We start from the raw sequence: 22,505 nt of genomic DNA, 5'->3' as shown, positions 1-22,505 counted from the left end.
CATATTACTTCTACTCTGTTCACAATATTTCACCTCACTGGTCGTGTAAATGTACTCACACCCTGAAACTTTGCACGCAAAAAACACGTTTAATTCGTTACTCAAAGCATTGTAGTTACATGCACATCCTGAGTTAGACGCGTTCCTAGGTCAACTTATTGTGTTGATCCTGGAACAACATTCCTGTCCGAAAATGTAATAACCGTATCCCTATACCTTAAACCTAACTCAACCCATAAGTTATCTCTAAAATCAGAGGGAAATGACAGGTGAATTACATTGATGTAGAAGCACCAAAACCTGTTTGTAAGCCTAAACTTGACATAAACTGTAAACATACATGTCTATTAAATCTGATTTGTTGATTGGAACGTTGTTCCAGGATTGGGTGAAATAACGTTCTGCGTAGTTGCACATGTGCAGACAAGACATTTTATTGACTGAAAATGAAAAAACAAAAAAAAAAAACACTAGAAATGAAATGACTTACAATGATTGATGAAAGTCAACAAGCATTATTTATGAAGTATATGCATAATGAATTTCTGTGCAAATAGTAATGAGATTAAATGAATGCGACTATTTACATTGGTTGTATTAAAAAGGCTCAATGTTCATAGACCAGTTCTACAGCTCAGTGATCTCTACTGATAATCATCACCTGCTTGAAATACTAGGAATGTTAACAAGGGCTGGAGACAATGCTAATTTAAAAAAAATATATATATTTTCGCCTATTTCTCCTATTTCTGCCTAAAGATGATATCTAGTACATGCTGGGCTGGTCACCTAATGCCTGCAACTCCATACAAACCACTATTATACATGTTTAATAAAACTGCAGAAAGAATATAAATATAACAGAGCAAACAAACTTTAATAAGCTATAGACCTTATGCGCCAGTGAAACAGGGGCGCTGCCATCTTTATATTGTCTTTGAACTTCCGTTTTTGTGGTCGATATCTCTATGGCATCGCTGCCCAGGAGTAATTCACTTTTAAAGTGGATTTACTTAATGTAAAGTTAACAAAAGTTATCATGAGGATTGTAATGTTTAAAGCAGATGTCTTAACAAATGTCAGTGGACCGGGAAGATTTTAAAACGAGCCGTTCATTCATAAATACGCAAGATCACTGTGAAAATACAGACCGGAAGACAAAAGACAACGAGCGCAGCGCTGAAAAGGGGCGGGGCTACATAAGGTCTATACAGCATAAATAAATCTCAAGATTTGCAGTCTGACATCTCGTTCTGTTCACCACTCAGTTGCTGCGTGTCATCATCATCATCATCATCGTCACATGGAGGACGGTTACGCTTGAAAAATCCCACCTTAAAACAACGTTGTATGTTAACATGGATGGAGATTTATGTGGTATCACATTTGTGTTAGTTTTACAGTAATAAGCTTAGTTTGTTGTTGGCCCGGAGGCCTATATGAGACAAAGCACCCTCTGCTGTTCAACATATAGAAATACCTTCCAGAAGATGGTGCTCAGGGCAGCCAATAGCAGGAGTCCAGCGATGACTGACACTACTATCCACCACACAGGAACCTCCTCTTGTCCATCTGGCCGTCTCCACACTATATTTGTATGTGTCTAGATGGAGTTTATGAGGGGGTTTAAGAGGAGTTGCATATATTACGTGATACAACCCAAAGAACTGACGTCTCACCTGTGCATTTCCTCTGGGCAGGACAACTGGCTGGATTTTTGAGGGCACATCTGTCACCTCATAGTGAGCCGTGGAGTGAAGAACGTAATTTACATATGGTCTCTAAGCAGAAAACAGATACAAACAGGGAGCGAAAGGGGTATTATTATTAGACAACTTCTTTAAATGTTTAGAGTTTGATCTTTAAAGTGTGGCCCACCTTTAAGAAGGTTTGTACCCACAGCCTGCTCATCACTCTTACAATGGCTCTCTCATCTCTCTGCAGTCCCGCAGCCTCACACTCAAACAGAAGACATTGGTCACCACTAGAGCAGTTCTGCACAGTGAGAGATATAACAATATTTAACAATAAATTCATTACAATTTTAAAATATATTTTTTTGAGTCCTGAAAGATGGAGGCATTTGCACATGATAAATGCCTAAATTTAGAAATATCAAAATCTAAATCTAAATGAATAAGCAGCTCTACTGGTAAAGAAGAATCACAACATTACTGTAAAATAAAATAAAAATTAAATAAAATATCGTTTAAAAGTTTGGGTTCTTTTTCTAAGTTTTTTTTTTTTTAACTAATACTTTATTCAGTAAGGATGCATTCAATTAATCAAAAGTGACTGTAACACTTTTTTGTTACATTATTACAAAAATCAATTTCAATTGAATTAAATGCTGTTCTTGTGAACTTTCTATTCGTCCAAAAATCCTGAAAAAAGTACCATAGGTTCTACAAAAATATGAAGCAGCACATTGTTTATAATAATAAATTTTTCTTGAGCACCAAATCAGCAAATTAGAATCATTTACGAAGAATCACGTGACACTGAAGAATGGAAAATACTTATAATATATTTGATCATATAAATGCAGCCTTGGAGAGCATAAAAGATCCCTTTCAATTTAAAAAAAAAAAACTACAACCCCAAACGTTTGAACGGTGTATATAATATATAATATATATATTATATATATATATATATAATGATGTAATAGAAGGTTCTGTACCACATGGACTGCATGTTGCCACTGCTGCTCATATTCTGTTTTTTGCGTCAGGTCGCGTTTGTTGAAATGATGAACCTGGCCTACGGTGACGTTGGAGGACTCCAGCTTCACTAACTGTGATAAATAGGTAGTGTAATGTTTATTGCCATTGAATATATAAATGGTATCACAAAAATATATCATGATAATTTGTGCATGGTACCGTGGTTATGCCACAGTACCTTGGGGTCACTGTGATTTGGCAAGTAGGACATGTTCCTGGGTCAAAATATTTTGTTAATCCTGGAACAACATTTCATGTCTGAAAATTTAGTCCTAACCCCATCCCTACCTCTAAACCTAACCCTACCCATAAGTTATCCCTAAAATCAGAGGGTTGGTTGATGTTGATCCACGAACATGTTGCACTTGTTGGAATCACATTAACCAGTACCTTGGAGTGACATATAGATACCAATGTATATGATTATATGGATATCATTCAGTGTCATCATCAGTTATTAAATGTTATGTACATGGTAACACTGTACCATAGTACCACCACAGTAAATCTTTGTTTACAGATATTGCTGTGCTTCTTCAATAGTATAATAAAGTGTGTTAATATTATATTTGCAGACAAGTGACTTCAGAGGGTTTAGTTTCAAAATCATAGTCAGTAGGGGGCACTCTCACCCCACGTGGGTCGATGTTGGAGTAGTCTGTTTGACAGGAGATGAGCTCTTGGGAGGCATTAGCAAATACATATAGCAGATAGGACTCATTTTGTGAAACAGGAAACTCCAGTGTAAGCTTTGCATTCACCGGACTGGGGCCCATGTTCCTTAGCTGAGACAGGAAATTAGAAACTTGTGCATAAGTATGGTAAAACCGCTTAAGTGAAGGTGTTAACAATAATCCTAGACCTAGACTGAGAATATTACCTCATATACATGCTCTACGAGTGGGCCTACTTCATTCAACTCTTCTGGATAATCCTTTGGCTCCCATTTAGTAATAGGCAGAACACAGTCAGCAGGAGAAGAGATTCTGTAATGAAGAAATTAAATGGTCATTCAAACATGAACCAAACCAGTTTTACTTTCAGAAGAGTGAGAAAGAATATTCAAAAAGGAAATTTAGCAACTGTCGTGAAGATGTTAATACAATTGATTTTATACACTAGCGTTAAAAAGTTTGGGTCCGTAAGATTTTTTAATGTTTTTAATATACGTCTTTTACGCTCACCCAGTCTGCATTTATTGCATAACAAATACAGTTAAAAACAGCAATATTGTGAAATAATATTATAATTTAAAATAACTGTTTTCTATTTTAATACATTTTAAAATGCATTTCTTCCTGTGATGGCAAAGCTGTATTTTGAGCAGCCATTACTCCAGTCTTCAGTGTCACATGATACTTCAGAAATCAACATAATATTTTGTGGAAACTAATACATTTATAATTGACAAAATTCTTTGATTTATAGCAAGTTAAAAAGAACAGCATTTATTTGAATCTTTTTTTTTTAGAACATTATACATTTCATTACTGTCACTTTTGATCAATTAAATGCTTCATTGCTGAACAAAAAGTATTTAATTATTTCCATAAAAAACAGACTTGTGAATGGTTTATATATATATAATACTATATAATATAATACATTTATACTTTAACATATAGTTATGCTAAAGTCTTCTATCAAAGCCTTCTATCAAATCATTATCTCACTTCTGTTTTGTGCTTTTTTGAAATGGGGGAAATAAAATGATACAGTACGACAGTACGAGAAAATGACAGTAGAACTAACCCACGCATTTCCAGGGAAGCTGCAGCAGTAACATTAACCTGCAATTGGACCAGGTTACTGTCTGGTTTCTGGCTGTTCTTACTGAAAATAATAAGAGAGACCAAGAAGAAGAAACAGAAGATAATAATCATTGTCATCATGGGCAAACCGTACCAGAAAGTATGGAGCAGACAAGCTAGCAAAAAAAAAAAAAGAGACATTTTTTTTTCTGTTTTGTTTTGCTAACACACAGATGTTGTGTGTGTGTGTGTGTGTGTAGATGTTCACACCTTCGTATTTGCATTTGGAATGTGATGTGGTTCTCCACTTGTTCCAGACCACCCATGCTGAAGTAAAGACCAGCTTTCAGCTAAATGAGAGAAAACAACCGAGCAAAATGTTTTACAACAGGCTTGTCATGAATGGTCAAATGATTTGAGGTGGGTTATTATGTTGATTATGTCACCCTGACCTGATGTCCGCCCTCCATGGGGTTTCCCAGATCACAAACCACAATGACTGAGCCATTCTCCTTCTTCTGACCGCACACCAAGTGACTGAAGTCCTGCAAAACACATTTTATACCTTATGTGACAACTCAGCAATAATACTGTTCGCATGGAAATAAAATAAGTGGGCTGACAGAAAGGGGACAGTCAGATATCATTTGCTAGGCTTGATCTAGTTGTCTGGCCAGTGGAAGAATGTGATCACATCTTAAAAATGTGATCAATTTGGAGATCTTGTTTTCGTAAAGACTATATACTATCTGTACCAAATGGACTATCTGTACCATTTGAGTTCCAACAAACCTTGTACCAGTGTTGTTATAGTTAACTAAAACAATGGGTTTCGTTTATTGAAATAAAGAATAAAAGAAAATATCAATATAAGGGGAAAATCTTAAACTTAAAAAAAAAAACTTAAACAAAATTAGAAATGTTGGTATGACAACTAACTGAAATAAATAAGCTGGGATGCACCGATATGAAAATCTTGGCCAATATTGATAACCGATAATTTTTCGTATTTCAAAGCCGATAACCGATATATTGGCAGATCCAATTTTTTACATAATGTTTGAGAGCCTGATTACAAAAACAAAAGTCTCACCATTAAATCTATGTCCCAAGCACACATTTATAATGTTCTCATTATATGTAGCCTATATGACAGACTATTGTCATGTTTTCAGTTTGTGTTTTGATTTGTTTTTTTTTTTCTGTTCAGTTCATGTTTGAGTTTCTTTGTTCATCCCTCTTGTTGGGTAATTATGACAGTTCTCCATTCTCTCCCTATTTGTCACTATGGTTACTAATTGATTTGAGTATTCTGTTCAGGTGTGTCTTTTCTATTATCTCATTTGCCCATGCATTTAAGCCCTCTGTTTCAGTCAGTCCCATGTCTAGCATTATTTCAGTTTTCTGTGATTGTATGTTTTCTTGTTTAAGTATTGGATTAAAGTCTCCTATAGTATCTCCTCTATCGTACGCTTTATTACAGCCACCTAATCGGTTACATCTATATGACAGCACATGTTGCACTTAACTTTCTTCCTTTTTTGAAGTGATTCCAATCACATTTCAAGCAATTCAAAACCCTTATGGCGAACAGTGTGCATCTAAATTGTCTAAGCTGAAGGAAATAATCCATTATTTATCAGCTTTAAAGCGATAGTTAAAAATTAGCCCATGATTTACTCACCTTGAAGCCATCCTAGGTGTATATGACATTCTTCTTTCAGACGAATACAATCGGAGTTATATTAAAAAATGTCCTGGCTTTTCCAAGCTCTATAAATGGAGTGGTGTCTGTCTTTGGAAGTTCATCAAAGCACATCTATTCATGATAAAAGTGCTCCAGGCGTCTCCGGGGGTACCCTTAAACTTGACGCACAACGTAATGACGAACGCGGTTGACCAGTCCTGTTTGTTTGAACTGCGAGAGGCGTCAATTGTCGTCATTACGTGCGTCAAGTTCAAGTGTTACTCTTTTGGCGTAAATCGATGCGTAGGGTAGGCTTTCTGCCAGAAGCTAGTTATTTAAGTCGATAAAGTTTTAAATATGGATATTTTTCTTACACGAAAGCATCGCTTCGCTTCAGAAGGCCTTTATTAACCCCCGGAGACGCCTGGAGCACTTTTATCATAGATGGATGCGCTTCGATGGACTTCCAAAGACAGACACCCATTCACTCCATTTATAAAGCTGGGAAGAGCCAGAAATTTTTTTTATATAACTCCGATTGTATTCGTCTGAAAGAAGAATGTCATATACACCTAGGATAACTTCAGGATGAGTAAATCGTGGGCTAATTTTCATTTTTGGGTGAACTATCGCTTTAATATATTATCCAAATTTTCTTATCAGGTCGATAACGATAAAATTAAAAATGAACATATTGTCTGATACTGATATGATGGCCGATATATTGTTCATCCCTATAAATAAGTTTACGTTGAAATAATAACATTACTAAATTTACAACTGAAATAAAATAAAGCTAAATAGAAATGAAAATGACAAAAGCACGTCAAATTGCAAAAACTTAAAGGAACACTCCGACTTTTTGGGACTTTAGCCTATTCACTTTATCCCCCAGAGTTAGATAAGTCCATACATACCTTTTTCATCTCCGTGCGTGCTATAAGTCTGTTTGACGCACCCACCGCTAGCCTAGCTTAGCACAAAGACTGGATGTAAATGGTTGCAGCTAGCATACTAATCCAAATAAGTGACAAAATAACGCAAACATTTTCCTATTTACATGTTGTGATTTGTATAGTCACATAGTGTACAAAAAACAAAGTCACATGAGACAAAGACATATTTTAACCGTATAAATACTGGGAACTATATTCTCTGAAGGCGAAGCACTGCTACTTGGGCGGAGTGATAACCGCAGCACCTGAGACGCGCTCTCTGCTCCTCACCACGGCTCGTCTCAGGTGCTGCGGTTATCACTCCGCCCAAGTAGCAGTGCTTCGCCTTCAGAGAAAAGTTCCCAGTATTTATACGGTTAAAATATGTCTTTGTCTCATGTGACTTTGTTTTTTGTACACTATGTGACTATACAAATCACAACATGTAAATAGGAAAATGTTTGCGTTATTTTGTCACTTATTTGGATTAGTATGCTAGCTACAACCATTTACATCCAGTCTTTGTGCTAAGCTAGGCTAGCGGTGGGTGCGTCAAACAGACTTATAGCACGCACGGAGATGAAAAAGGTATGTATGGACTTATCTAACTCTGGGGGATAAGGTGAATAGGCTAAAGTCCCAAAAAGTCGGAGTGTTCCTTTAAATGAAAACTAAAAAATATAAAAATGAGCTAATTCACAATATTAATAAATAATACAATTAATATGATTAATATAATATGATTATAAATAAAGTGCCACTGCCTTATCAGCCTAGTCCATAGCCGGTTAAGTCCCCATTGACTTCCATAAGTATGGAAAAAAAATATTATTGACGTCAATGAGGCCCATCAACTGTTTGGTTACCGACATTCTTCAAAATATCTTCTTTTGTGTTCAGCAGAAGTAAGAAACTCACACAGGTTTGGAACAACTTGAGGCTAAGTAAATGTAGATGTTATTATAATTTAGGTAAATGATAACATAATTTTCATTTTTGGGTAAACTATCCCTTTAATGTAGCTATCAACAACAAACAGAAAAATGACTAAACCGTCACCTCCCGGTTGCTCACAACACCCTGATAGTGTGTGTGGGCTGGCGGGCTGATATATAGCTCAGTCTCGTATGCTCTCTCTCCCTGATTTTCGGCCTCGATAATCAGCAGTGCTGGATTCTCATCGCCGATCAGGATTGGTTCTGTTGACCTGTTTTAGATAAAGGTTTGCTTAAGATAAATGTCTGTAACCATTTCAAATCTATACTGTAGCTAACAAAGGAACTTACGCCTCTGCTTTCAGCTTCAGGTCTGGAATACAGATGTTATCATGACCACAGTTTAGTATTATCCGTGCCTAGACGCAACAAAAAGTTTTAACAGGTTAATGTTAATAAATATGTGCCATTGTAACAACAAAAACAATATGTTCCAGCCTTCACCTGTCCAAAAGCGACACTTTGTCCATGCAGCACTGCATCTTGGGATTCAGCCAGACTGTAGTTCATCGAGAAGAAGATTGGACTTAGCTTGTCCTTAAACTCAGGCTTAAAAGGAAAGGATTGAGATGAATGATAACTGCAACATTAATATCTTCTTGCATTTTACTTGACAAAAAAAGGATCATTAAGAGATTTGATTGCAGATAGATCACATGTGCAGCTGGGAGCACAAAAGCCTTGTTGCTTTTCTTTTTTATTGGTACTCTGAGGAAACTAGAACTAATTTATGTGTGTATAGTTTTTGTACTCTCAAAAGCACTTAGAACATTCAGGGCCCTATCTTGCACTCGGCGCAAATGACTTTGTACACTGACGCATGTATCATTCCTATTTTGCACCCGCGCAAAGCGGACTTTTCCCTCCACAGACACACGTCGGTTAACTAAGAAATACACTTGCGCTCCCCGGGGCGGTTCAGCGCAAAGAGGAGGCGTGTTCCGGCGCAAACTTTCCCTCATGCTATTTTGCTGTTCTATAAAACAATTGTGCCACTGACCAGAAAAAACCTAGTCTAAAGTCAGTGGCGTGTTGCGCGTTGTTCATTATGCTATTTTAAGCGCGCATGCTTGGCCATAATCAATGTAGCGTGTGCACAACGCGCATACACGTTGCTTCTCTCATCTAAACAGCAGTTTTCATTTTTGCAAATCATACATTATTACGATAGATAGATAGATAGATAGATAGATAGATAGATAGATAGATAGATAGATAGATAGACAATTTATTACAAAAGCATACATGTAGCTTACACATTTAGCCAAATTATCATACGCCTGTTTAACAGAAGTTAATTTGTGTGGGTTTCTCCATCCCCAATGTCACTTCTCTGTGTTTTACGGCCCTGACGAGAACGTTGCTCTCCTCGGCTGTGAACCGCTCCTGGCGCGCGCCTGGCAAATCCGCCGTTATAATAGGAATCCGCTTTAGAACAACCGCGCCTGCTCTTAAAGGGAATGTGAGATGACGCTCTGATTGGTTTATTTCACGTTACGCCCAAACCACACCTATGAATAATGAAGCTACTCCAGACCAACCCCTTTTAGATTTGCGCCAGGCGCAAGAGGCATTTATCCCGCCGGGAAAATAGCAACAGCGCCGGGATCCGCCCACAAAGTTACTTGCGCTTTGCGCTTTGACACTTGCGTTTCAGATCGTTAAAATAAGGCCCTCAGTGTTCTGCAACATGAAGGTCACAGGACTTGTGCTTCTTATCCACAGGTCACATTTCCAGAGCATCAACATTTTGATGAAACACACCAGTAGGTAGGCCGTGAAGTTCCTACAGACTTCTCCTGAGTTTCTTTCCACAGAGATTTGGAAGTAAGCGTATGGCTGGTTGGAGTCCAGTAGGAGTGTTCGTCTGGCCATGCTCTGCTTCATCCTGTCCAGCTGAAGCTCTGTGTTGAGCACTAGAGGAAATATTTTGCAAAAAGCTGAAAAACCTGCAAATCTTTGATAACACCTTTAATGCACCCTAAATATTTTCTTTTAAGACTCTTTATATGTACAATAAGCTGAATTCAAAACTCTAATAAAGGCTTGTTCACACCAATGAGGACGATAACTATAACAATAAAGATATATTTTTAAAAATAGTTTTAAATGTAAAATGAATAACAGAGTTCAAACCAGAACTATTTAACGGCAATGAGAAACAATATCATTGGAATCACTTTTAGAACGATGTTTTCCTGCTGATGAAACGCTCTGTTTATTACTAAATTATTTCATATTTCAAATTATTAAATTATTACATACCAATCTCCTCAGGAATTCTGTGTCCAGATACACTGATGCATGCCATAATTCTAAAGCTAAGGAAAAAGAGAAAACAAGTGGAGATGATAGATATCCTATAGAAGTACCACAACCATGTGGGTTGATATTCAAAGCATGCAGAAAATATGGATTACTGATCAATGGAAGTCCTTGATGTATTGAGATTACTTCTAAAAAGGATGTGGGTGTATCAATAGCTCACTGTAGTGTACCATTCATCACACGAACTCTTCTAATCCTTGAAAAGCTTTTTTATAGCTGACTAGTCAAGCATTTTGAATGCCAGCCTCTTGAATCATGATGACACAGTAAAGCTGTCTCTTGTACTAAGTTCAGAAACATTACCAAGTAATGAAGGTGCTGCTCTGGTGGAGTCGACACAATTTGTCTTCAGGGTTCAAAAGTTCAGGGACGAATAAGAGTCGAGCCTGTGTCCTCACAACAGCCTGTGCTCTAATAAAGTCAAACGCGTTACTGATCCAACACACAGAATCATAGCAGTTGTTCTCAATTGGTTGGTCACGACCCCCAGCACGGAAAAACTGCTTAATGCATATTATATCATTCATAAAATAATGTAATAAAGGATTCAAGGATAAAAGGAAATTCTTTGGTTTACTTTCATATGATAAAGTAATTTTGGCACTGTGTTGGGTCACCATTTGATGTCTAATGTAAATTCCGGGTCCTGAAGCAAAACCAGTTGAGAACCTCTGCTTTGGACAAATATACTGAAAAGGATGAAGCGTATATGGCTATTTGATTACAATAAAGAATTTAAGGGTGTTTGCACTGCAGTAATTCAGATGATTTTAAATTAGCACCTGTAGGTTGCTACTTTGCTCGCACCCCAAGCACCAATGATGAGATCTAAAGGGAAAAAAACAAAGCATATTATATGCCTTGACATTTAGAAATCTCTCTATCAGCAAACACCACAAAGTGAGTGAAACAGAGATTGAGCTACAAGACAGCCATGTTAAATTGGAGGAAAAGAAGTGTGGGGACTACTTTGTCTGTGATAAGTGACCTAAGAACACCGAGAGTCCCTCTTAAGAGATCGAGGTGCTTTGTGTCAAAAAGCATTGCCATGTCCACACTGGACCCCAGTGTCAGAGCCCTTTTCCATTTACATCTATACTAAGAGGGCTGTGGCTCTGACTAAAGCATTCCTGTCTCATGGTGAATCCCAGACAGCTCTTTACTCCTCCCAAGGGATTGTGGGAAAAGGCTGTTAGTTGAGATTGTTCACAACAGACATTCGAACTTTGAGGACAGTCTCTGAAGCTTTTTGTTGGCTCTATCCTCCGGTTATTTATGGGTTTTGTACTCCAAGCATGACTCGTAGATGCTATAAGGGGTTGCTGGGAAGGTTATGGTATTTTGATGCAGTGACCCAGCTGAGGTTTTCTGGTCAGATTTTAATGGAAGATAATGGGAGGTGAACAGTGATCTCAAGGTTCTGAGCTAGGTGAAAAGAGCTACAATTTGCTGACAAATTATTTGAGGCGTTATTTAAAAATAAATAAATAAAGTAAATGTGAGTATTGAATTAAGTTCACCCCAAAAATGAAATCTGTCAACGTCATGATGTTCCAAACCTGTACCACCAATTCTTCCATTGAACACAAAAGGGGATCCATAGAATGAAAGTGTTTACATGCTAGTATGGTGGCTTTCATTGTATGCATGTCATTGTATTCTTTATTGTTCCTCTTTTTGTGTTCCAGAGAAGAAATAATGCATGAATGCTCTTAAAATATATTCAAGTAATATATCACATACCTGGATATCCATTTTCATCGATATCTATCCCTCCTCTCATGCTGAAGCCAAACATTGGAGGATCTATGAGGGTGTGAAACGGGCTCTCGATGACTTGAACAAACTGGGTGGTCAAACCATCACCCTGACCCAGGTAAATAAACACCTGACCTCCTTCACCAGAGCCAGGTGCCCCCACAGCTACATCTGAGAATAAAGGAATATTAAATCACATTTGCAGTTTATTTTTATTTAAACGTGCAATAAATATACAATCGTCCAGCATCTATAAAAAGGATAAATTAAAAAAAATGGTTAACTGGGTTAACTGTTATCATACTATACTGCAATTTTACTTACTACTACACAGTAAAATTATGTATTTTTGACGGTAAAAGTTACAAATGACCTTATCAAATCTGTATGATATTTAAAAAGACTATACATGTGCTTTTATAATAAAATATTTTTAAAATGGTGTTATTATACACTTATTTTGGGGTCAGTAAGATTTAAAAAAAAAATACATTTTAAACTTTATTCAGCAAAGACCCATTAAAAGTGTCTGTAAAGTTTTTTACAATGCTGTTTATAATGTTGTTCTTTTGAACTTTATATATTCATTAAAGAAACCTGCAAAATCTATCACTGTAACAGTTCTGTTATGTATAATTCTGTTTTACTGTCATTGTGTTGTTTTCCTCGTTGTGTTTTTTCCATTATTCATTATTAGATCGTTCAATAAAGACTTTCTGTTTATTCTCCTACGTTGTGCACCAACACCTGACAATCACAGTTTCCACAAAAATATTAAGCATCACAATCACTTATAATAATAAGAAATGTTTCTTGAGCAGTACATTTTATCATAATAGAATGATTTCCGAAGGATCATGTGACACTGAAGAAGACTGGAGAAATTATGCTGAAAATTCAGCTTCACCATCACAGGAATAAATTGCATTTCAAAATATATATAAAAAAAGAAAACAATTATTTTGCTGTAATAATATTTCATAATATTACAGTTTTTTTTCCAAATCACATACATGCAGCCATGGTGAGCATAAAAAATATATATTTTTGGAAAACATTAAAAAAATCCAACCTTTTTCTGGGAAAAAGCTATAAAACTGTAAAATGATGTTACCAGAAGACCCTGTGTGATGCATCACTTCTGATTATATTTTATCTAAATACATATGCTTAATTTTTCTTCCCATGATACCTGACACATTGTCATATACTATTATGATGAACAGGATTTTTTTTTTTTTTTACAGTGTAATCTCATGACAATGCTTTCCTTAAGATAAGCACTGAAACTCAGCATGAATCTGAATTATACTGTCACAGCTGAAGAATATAGGTCAAATCACTTTCAGATGCTGCTTTCATAACTGAGAAAAATGATATGGCTTGAGCTCTTGCTGTTATTAAGTAACAAGATTAATTTGATTGTAATTAGAAAAAAAGATTCTGATGGTGATGAATGCAATTTTGTATAACAGCAACCACAGTGCCATCTGTAAAGAGCAATGCCTGGGGCAACTGCCAGATTTTCCCTCATGATTCATACTCTTTGTCTACATTAAACCCATTTGGCTGTTCATTTTCTTCTTGTACTTATACACAGATGGTTTGTGCTCAGAATTATCAATACAAATATTAAACTGCATGCTATTTTCACAGCAAATACTACTTTGTAATGTCAGAGCAGTCCTCACCATTAAACCCATCATGGTCGATGTCTCCCAAAGGGGCGATGGAGCTGCCAAAACGCCCATAGGCATATGTCCCTGTCAGCATCTGGTTGGGCCTGGAGGAGAAGGAGAAGCCCTCTCTTTGCAGGTAAACATATACTTGTCCTACTTCTCGAAATTTCTGAGTGGACAGCTGCTCCATAAAAAGCGGTGCTCCAATCAGGATGTCATCGCACCTGATGACCACAGAGAGGATGTAATTAATTTAAAAAAACATTTAATAAATTCTCATGAACTACTAGAACAAGAAATTAGTCTCTGCAGGAATCATTTACCCATCTCTGTTGATATCTGTTACTGCCACAGAATGCCCAAAATAAGATGCTATCTACAGAAGACAAGACAAAAAGTAAAATTACTGCATTTAAATCTTTAGTGTGTGTCCTTACCTTGACAACATACACTACCGTTCATAAGTCTGGGGCGATTTTTAATGATTTTGAAAGAAGTCTCTTATCCTCACCCAGTCTGCATTTAAATGATCAAAAATACAGTAAAAACAATAATACTATGAAATATTATTACAATTTAAAATATTAACTTTCATAACTGAGATATTTATACATTTATTAATAAAATAACATTTATTATTATCATCAATGTTTAATTGATAATATGCTTATGACTTCAGAATTCTTTGTATATATATATTACTTACTCAAAACTTTGAATAGCATATAATAATTTTAACAATATTTTATCGTTAAAGACAATGAATTGTCTTGTTAAATATAAGAACGATTTTCACTGTAAATTATAAGGTAATTTGTACTCTTTACTGTCAACAATAATCTTACAGTGTAGTAAGTACAGTAAAATTACATGTAGGCCTGGGGGGTCTTGTTAAATTTAATACATTATAACAGTCTTTCTTTACTATCACCTTAATTTATTAACTCCTTGTTAAATAAAATAATTAATAAAATAAAATAAAAAAATATCGGTAACACTTTACAAGGTTCATTAGTTAACATTAGTTAATGTATGAACTAAAATGAACTAACAGTGAGCAATACATTTGTTACAGTATTTATTAATCTTTGTTAATGTTAGTTAGTAAAAATACAGCCGTTTATTGTTTGTTCATGTTAGTTCACAGTGCATTAACTGATGTTAACAAATACATCCTTTGATTTTAATAACGTATTAGTAAATGTTTAAATTAATATGAACTAAGATTAATAAATGCTGAAGAAGTATTGTTCATTCTTAGTTCATGTTAACCAAGGTAGTTAACTAATGTTAACTAATGAACCTTGTTGTAAAGTGTTACCAAAATATCTGACCCCAAATATTTGAACCTTAGTGTATAGCCTATAATAATAGACACTATTGAGAACAATTTAAACACAATGTACTGGTTCATATCCAAATCAAATTTAAGATACAAGTTAAACCTGAGTGCCACTAATCGCCTTCATGATTTGCAGGGGCACTGTTGCTCCGTTTATTATTTTGACCTAAAAAAAAAAAGAAACAGTAAAATGACTGATTACATTGACTAATTACGTAATCAATTGTGTAACTGTGCAAGAGCTTAATTGGAGTGCATAATCATCCACATAACAGTGTAAGAGCACTTACAGAGCCTGCAGTGTGCAGATCGTTTGGGACGCCAACAACATAATCTGCAATCATTTTAAAATAAGAAAAGTCGTAAAAAAATATTGCTGATAAGAGCTGCAGACCACTCATTTAGCATTTTTCTAAAAGCTGCTGTTTCAATTAAATGTGTAAAAATTAAGATAGCTTGTCAATTATGATCATCACCTGGGACATGGTCTTTATTAAACTGCCCAGCAGCAACAGAGTATCCTATGAGGCAGAAAAAGGAAAAATCCTCAATGGATGTTTCAGATTTTCATTATCACTTTATCATTGTTATTTTTACACTCTTAGAAGAAAAGGTTCTATGTGGAACCTTAAAGTGTTTTGTCTGGTGCTTCATATATAGAACCTTTAGGAGTTCCCATCATGGGAGCATTTTATGGATTTAGTTCTAAATTAATTTTGTTTTAATTCATTTTCAATTTGAATGGAATTAAATGAATGACACAGCTCGTAAACATACTTTATCACTAGAACAATTTAGATAACCCATTAAACATGAAAGTATTAGGCAATCATTTAAAACATAACCCCCCCCCCCCCCCTCCTCCTCCCTAAGAGTGTAGCTTTTTTTGGTCTCTGTTTTGAATGACAGCTGTCACATCTTACCCAGATACAGGTCGTAGTAGTCACGCCTTTGTGGTGTTTTGGTCTCACCGTTCACTGAATGCTTCGGAGAGAACGTGCTGCCACTGCTCATGATGTTTTCAAGAGATGCAGTGATGATCTGACCTGAAGTAAAGAGAAACGTTTACATAGCTATAGTCACAGCACAATTCACAAAGACATAGGCTAACTCCCACTGAAAGTGCTCAGTCAATGCACATTTAAAACAAAAACCCTCTTTTCAAATGTTTGAATCACAGTGAAGACGGCCATGAATAGTGGACTTCAAGCTTTTCTAACATATTTTACCTTGAAAATAATAGCCTCCTGGTGCACCAAGTATCACCCTGCCATTCTGTCACAACCGACGCAAGCAGTTTTTACATGCAGGGGAAAAAAAGAGACGTTAAACTATTTAAAGCCTATTGCAAATTACTCCACAGCCAGAAAAGAGAAACAAGGAACCTCGGTGATGTCTGTGGTAAATCCAGCCTCACAGTAACGCCTGTCAGGATCTGTACACGGTCAGAGTGCTTGAAACATTAGGCATTGAAGAGTAATAACAATGTATTTGTATTTCAAATTTATAAACACTGCTGTAAGCAGTTACATTTCCAGGGCTGCCAACTTTTGAGTTCAGCTTAGAGTGAGATTTTGGGGGGCGGGGCTTGGGTTATGGGGGAGGGGCTTATTGAGGGGCGTGGCTTGGTGTGGGGAAAAATACAAACACAAAATCCTTGCATTAGCAGAAGTGTAATAAGTATATATTGATTGTCAAAGTATTTGGTATCTGTACAGAATTTCTTGGGAGATTTACATTACATTTAATTTTACATTTAACATTTTAATTGACATTCTGTTCTTAGAAAACAATAATTAACATTAACTATAGGCATGTCCAGATATTTGTCATCTGGAAATGCTTTTGTACTGTTTTTATGATAAAGTTATGTAAAATAACTGCTCAGTGCTGCAAAACAAACAACTCTGCTATTGCTTACTTAATTCTATATAACAGGCATTTAGTTACCAGCCTAAACTGGATGGAGACAAGGAGCGCCCTGTAACTCACTGACCTGCCTGCGTTCACAATTCACACAGTGCAGATGGGAGGGAGAACGGCTGACTACACAGTTTATGGGAATAAATTGTGTATTTCCCTCACAATTGTCACAAAAAACTCACACTGTCTGTCTGGTCTCCAGAGCCGGTCCGAGCCTTTTGGGGGCCCTAAGCAGAATTTGATTTGGGGGCCCCTCCCACTACGCGAAGTCCCCTGTGCTTGACGATTATTGACACAAATGTCACGCAATAATGATACATTATGAATGAATACAGTAAGGTTATGTATTAATACAAAATAAATAGGCCTACTTAATAAAAAATAGATGCCTACTTAAATAAAAAAGTTTTAACTTTTACTTTACTCTTTTACTAACTCTTTAAAACTTCTTCAAACAAACTGTCTCAAAACATATAAAATAAATTATTTGCTAAAATAATGACAAAACTGAGAAATCAGAAATATAATAAGAGCAAGGGTTCAACAATACCAATTATTGTTGAAAACTGTAAAAATATTATTATTTCTCAACTGTTTCAATACAGTCTAACTGTCCACTGGGTTGTGTTGCGAAAGACACGCAAGCTCGCTTAATCACCTCTCTGCCGTCGTGTGCGCGTGCGCGGTTAGGAGCTCAACACATCTGTCTCGCATGCAGGCTCGCTCGCTATAGATTACAGGATATTTTAACTAATTTGCGGTAAAACTAGTCGATCACGAATGGCTCAACTGGTAGATCTATAGATAAACTTATCTTTCAGGCATTTGACCGACTGGGTTGACACTTCAGCGTGAGAAATCGGGGGTGTGGCGTGAGAGCGTGAGAATTGGCTCAATTGCGTGAGTCTCACGGTGAATGCGTGAGAGTTGGCAGCCCTGCATTTCTGTATGCGACCGCGGTAAATTCAGTGTCTTACAGCCTCTGGTGTAAATCGCCTCTACATATTCTTCCCTGCAGGGGGCGTAGTTTGCCAACTCTCCTGTTTGCATGTTCAATAGCTGGCAGTTCCCAACAGGCGTATTCATGGCCTCCTCCTTTTCCAAGAGCACGTTCCAGTGGAACAGTGGGGCACAGGCCTACCTCATATGAAACATAAAACTCGATTTGAACTCCGAATTAAAACCGGTGAACCCCCCAAAACGTAAACACAACAAATATTTCTCACTTTAGCCTATCATATATTTATAGATGACAAAAATGTTACTGTTTTGTTTAAAACATCTTCACTAAAGCTGATGTCAGCTTTCAGTGTTTGAGGCGGCAAAATACAATTAGGGTTGCTCAAGACAAACCTAAAACTACTGGAAGAAATCCCTTTAAAGGTGCCTGAATAATTTACATTCTATGACCAATTATAACAAACTATATCAAACTTAAAAGTATATGGCTTTGGCTGAGAAAAACAAGATGCTTAAATCAATTCTATTAACTAGCTTTTGTGAGGGCTGTTTGAGAAATGCAGTCACTCACCAAGATGTAGTTCTTGTAGGTTCGAACTGAAGCGCCCAGCCACTGGTTTGATTTGTGAGCCATTAGGAGCATTTTACCAAATGTGATGTTTTCATCAGCTATGAAACATTCATTGAAAAAAAGAAAGAAAAAAAATATACTTTTACTGTATTATGACCACATTTCATGATACCAAATATTACATACTGCAGTGTTTCCCACAGGATTTGTGAAACTGTGGTGGGTGGACCGTCCTTCTAGGGGTCTGGGGGCATGAAGACATTGATTTTTTTTACATGTTTAAGTCAAATCATTAATCTGGTGCACTTTGACAGTTCAAAATTAAGAGCTCCAACCCATATTCAGTGTGCAAATTGTAGAAAAAAGTCTGTGCATTGACTTGTAGGCCTTCCTGAACTTTAAAGGGTACTCAAACCTCTTTTAAGCTGTGATATAGTGTCTCAGACTAAATTACACTACATAATAATAATAATAATTTTATAATATTATTCCTATGACAGCCATATATTGTAAAAAATATTTAAAAAAAAATTGCATTGAAAAATGAATTACACTTTCATAATTAGTTTTGTCCTAATTTCTATACTTGAAAGAGATAAACACGTGAGCTTTAAATTTGACCGAAACTGCAGTGGAGCTTTTAGTTAGGCGAAACCAAGTTTACAAACGGGTCTCATTATCAACTAAATGTGAAAATAATTAGACACAATTACATTACATTCCCATTACATTCCCACATGCACGCTAAACTCAGCACATGCACAGATGATGTTCACTGCATTCATTTACTGTGAACTGAGACGTGGATCTGATCACGTGAGCGAAGTGCGGACTTCTCTTTGTGCAGCACTTTTCGTCTTTTGCGAATTGATAAGGACACAAAGCCTTATCGCGCTTTTGATTTTAGTTTGTTTGACAGCAATGGCAAAAAACACGACATTAAAAGACCTTTTGTTATTATAAAAAGTTTAAATATATTTCCAGGCCGCCACAGACTAGGCTACTTAATGAATGGGAAGCACTAAAATCTATTTGTGGCGGGCCGACACAAATAAATCAATGTATGGGAAACACTGCATACTGCATACTTAGCCTACCTGTTCATATTACATGATGCTATACTCACCTTTTTGGTCAAAGTTTAAAGTCTGACACGATTCTCCACTTAATGTCCAGTCACACATGAAGACAGAGCCACCATGCGAGATCCCATGGCTGGTGTTTGCTCTGGGTGCTCCAACCACCACACGTATACTGCAGGGTGGACACCAGAGCATACATAATCAGAAATTTTCACAGAAAACCTTCAGCATTTTTACATTAAAAAACCCATAATATAATATGATTTGTAAGCCGTTTTAATCATGGGGACAAAAATTGTCCCTACAAGGTCAACGATGTCTGGTATTGCCATCCTTATGTAGGGAATCTATAATATAAATACCTGAACCACACACACACACAGAAAGAGAGAGAGAGAGAGAGAGAGAGAGAGAGAGAGAGAGAGAGAGAGAGAGAGAGAGAGAGAGAGAGAGAGAGAAAGAGAGAGAGAGATAGTTTGGAAGTTTTTATTCAGCAGGAATGCATTCGATTGATCAAAAGGCACAGTAAAGACATTATAACGTAACACAAGATTTCTATTTCAAATAAATTATATTAATCAAAAAATAATTCATCAAAAAATTGATCAAAGTTTCCACTAAAATATTAAGCAGCACAACTGTTTTTAACACTGATAATATGATGACATTTTCTTGATCAACAAACCAGAATATAATAATGATTTCTGAATTAATCACTGCTGAACATTTAGCCTTGTCATCACATTTACATTTATTCATTTATCTGACGCTTTTATCCAAAGCGACTTACAATTGCTATATATGTCAGAGGTCGCACATCTCTGGAGCAACTAGGGGTTAAGTGTCTTGCTCAGGGACACATTGGTGTCTCACAGTGGATTCGAACTCGGGTCTCTCACACCAAAGGCATGTGTCTTATCCACTGCGCCATCACCACCATTACTGTTTTTACTGAATTGTCAAATATTGCTGCCTTGGTGAGCATAAGAGACTTGTTTCAAAAACAAAATCTTACAGACCACAAACTTTTGAACGGCACTGTATAATTGTAGCATTAGTAATATCATATCTGGGTGAAGGGCTTAACAGATTCTGGAGCAGTTAGTTAACCAGCTAATCCATTTGCAGAACGTTTGCTGTGGAGGTCAGCACCACTCACCTTTTGCTGCTTGACCGATAAAAGTCCACTGAGAAACCAAAGTAGCTGTCCTCAGGGCCAGAGAAGACTGTGTAATTGTTCAGATCCAGGTTAAAGCCACTGATGTGATTTGGATAAATGAGCATGGACAAATATACAGTAAAAAACACCAGACTGTCTTTCAGCCGTTTCTCCATCTTCTCTGAGATTTCTGGAGTCGTCCAAACTCGTTCTACACAATTCTCTCTGCCACTAGGAAGAAGTTAATGTTGTTCTGTCCCTTTGGCAGAATCCACCACAACGCGTTATACTACTCTGTGGTTATTCGAGTTAATATGACACTTGTGGGTGCCTGTTTCTTATGTGCTTCCTTCAGATAAGATGAGGTACATGTCATGGGTTTCCTGAATGCTCAGTAAGTGTGTTATGGCATTTATAATTAAAAATGTGCCATTTTGAATTAATTTTAAAACATTTTCTGTTTTGAGATTGCAGCCTATAAACACCCAGCTATGCCTTTCAATGAATCCACATTATAGAGAAAGTGAACATGCTAATGTATACCATTTTTATGTAATTTGACAACAGCTCAAAACAGACAAAAAGAAGGAACATTTTCAGAAGTGATAGCAGATAAGTGACAGAATTGTGTAAGCAGAGGACATGCTCGGGAAGTCTCACCCTAAGAGACAACACACTTCTATAGCTTCTCTTCTAATCGTAAAAACGTTATTACATTTTTCAATGTTCTTTTAGATCTGTTGCAGATTTGGGTCTGAGTGCAGCCTGGAGCAATTAATTAGCTCGTTAAATAGGAAATATTTACTTGCTGTTCAATATGCCTTCCAATAAATGTATTAGTTGTTGTTTATTTGTCTAAGTCTAAGTGAATGTCATTCCTACTCTCTTTATTGTGTCCTTCCCATATACAGGTCAGATTAAGTACTGTATGTTTGGGTATGTTCAAATATGACTTTATTTCTGTGCTTTTCCCAGTGCATGTCAAAGGACATTTTTTTTTCTGTTTCTGTTTTGTGAAGTTTCATTGTTCTTTTTTATTCACTACATTAGTTTTATTTCACCAAACAAGATGTATGTATATGTAGCAAGTGGCTCAATTTGAGCGATATAGGATGGGCTGCACTCTCCCATACAGAGCTCTAATAAATAACGACTACGCCACCCCAGCATTTAACCAGCTGGGGAAAAACCCATAAAAGGGCACACAAGTTCGTTCTCCTTCCCACAATCACAAAACACTGAGACGTGAATACAGAAAAGTCTCTTTATTCATTGATCATAAATAGTTTAAAATACCACTAGGGTCAGTAAAATAGTTGATATGGAAGACAAGGCCACTGATTTATATTTGAGCTAATTTGTATATGAGCAACTAGGTCCGACAAGGGAACAAATGTAGGCTCTCGTCATGGAGCTGGGGCGCACCATTAGCTGGGCAGGCTGAGCGGTGGGCTTCGAATCAGCCCGCAATAAGTACACCGTGCCCAAAACTTCCAAAGCACACACTCCAGTGAAATCCACTGCAAGAAAACCTACACCGCACTCTTAAAAGGAGTTTCCATTCACCATGCACAGGATGGCTAGCCTGCCCACTTTTGGGTCACCCCTG

General features: G+C 36.7%; 1 protein-coding gene across 1 annotated transcript; it reads right to left on the bottom strand.

The window, feature by feature from the left end:
- Positions 1–743: 743 nt before the first annotated feature.
- On the bottom strand, positions 744–21,185 carry itga2b (integrin, alpha 2b). Its single transcript, XM_056239862.1, has 30 exons — positions 20,897–21,185; positions 19,782–19,909; positions 18,656–18,753; positions 18,102–18,261; positions 16,587–16,636; positions 16,431–16,476; positions 16,125–16,247; positions 15,678–15,722; positions 15,492–15,535; positions 15,305–15,367; positions 14,183–14,235; positions 13,872–14,083; positions 12,166–12,351; positions 11,205–11,250; positions 10,726–10,833; positions 10,360–10,415; positions 9,859–10,010; positions 8,539–8,643; positions 8,386–8,453; positions 8,159–8,306; positions 4,930–5,022; positions 4,748–4,827; positions 4,479–4,559; positions 3,607–3,712; positions 3,359–3,511; positions 2,684–2,797; positions 1,879–1,995; positions 1,680–1,781; positions 1,481–1,603; positions 744–1,334 (listed from the first exon to the last, which is right to left on the bottom strand). Exons 1-30 carry the CDS (start codon positions 21,070–21,072, stop codon positions 1,227–1,229), a joined length of 3,144 nt encoding a protein of 1,047 aa, XP_056095837.1. The 5' UTR covers positions 21,073–21,185; the 3' UTR covers positions 744–1,226.
- Between the last annotated feature and the right edge of the window lie 1,320 nt (positions 21,186–22,505).

This window comes from Rhinichthys klamathensis, unplaced genomic scaffold (genome assembly GCF_029890125.1).
Source record: "Rhinichthys klamathensis goyatoka isolate OS25496 unplaced genomic scaffold, OSU_Roscu_1.1 h1tg000571l_1, whole genome shotgun sequence".
NCBI classification, from domain to species: domain Eukaryota; kingdom Metazoa; phylum Chordata; class Actinopteri; order Cypriniformes; family Leuciscidae; genus Rhinichthys; species Rhinichthys klamathensis.
The sequence above is the reverse complement of the archived record's forward strand: the minus strand, read 5'-3'. Positions and strand labels throughout refer to the sequence as shown.

Excerpts from the sequence above, each read along its gene's own strand:
- itga2b (XM_056239862.1), bottom strand. The coding sequence starts at position 21,072 with ATGGAGAAACGGCTGAAAGACAGTCTGGTGTTTTTTACTGTATATTTG. Across the intron at positions 16,637-18,101 it reads GGCGATTTACACCAGAGGCT|ATCCTGACAGGCGTTACTGT; the intron begins GTAAGACACTGA and ends GACCGTGTACAG. Across the intron at positions 10,011-10,359 it reads CAGAATTCCTGAGGAGATTG|TGCTCAACACAGAGCTTCAG; the intron begins GTATGTAATAAT and ends TATTTCCTCTAG.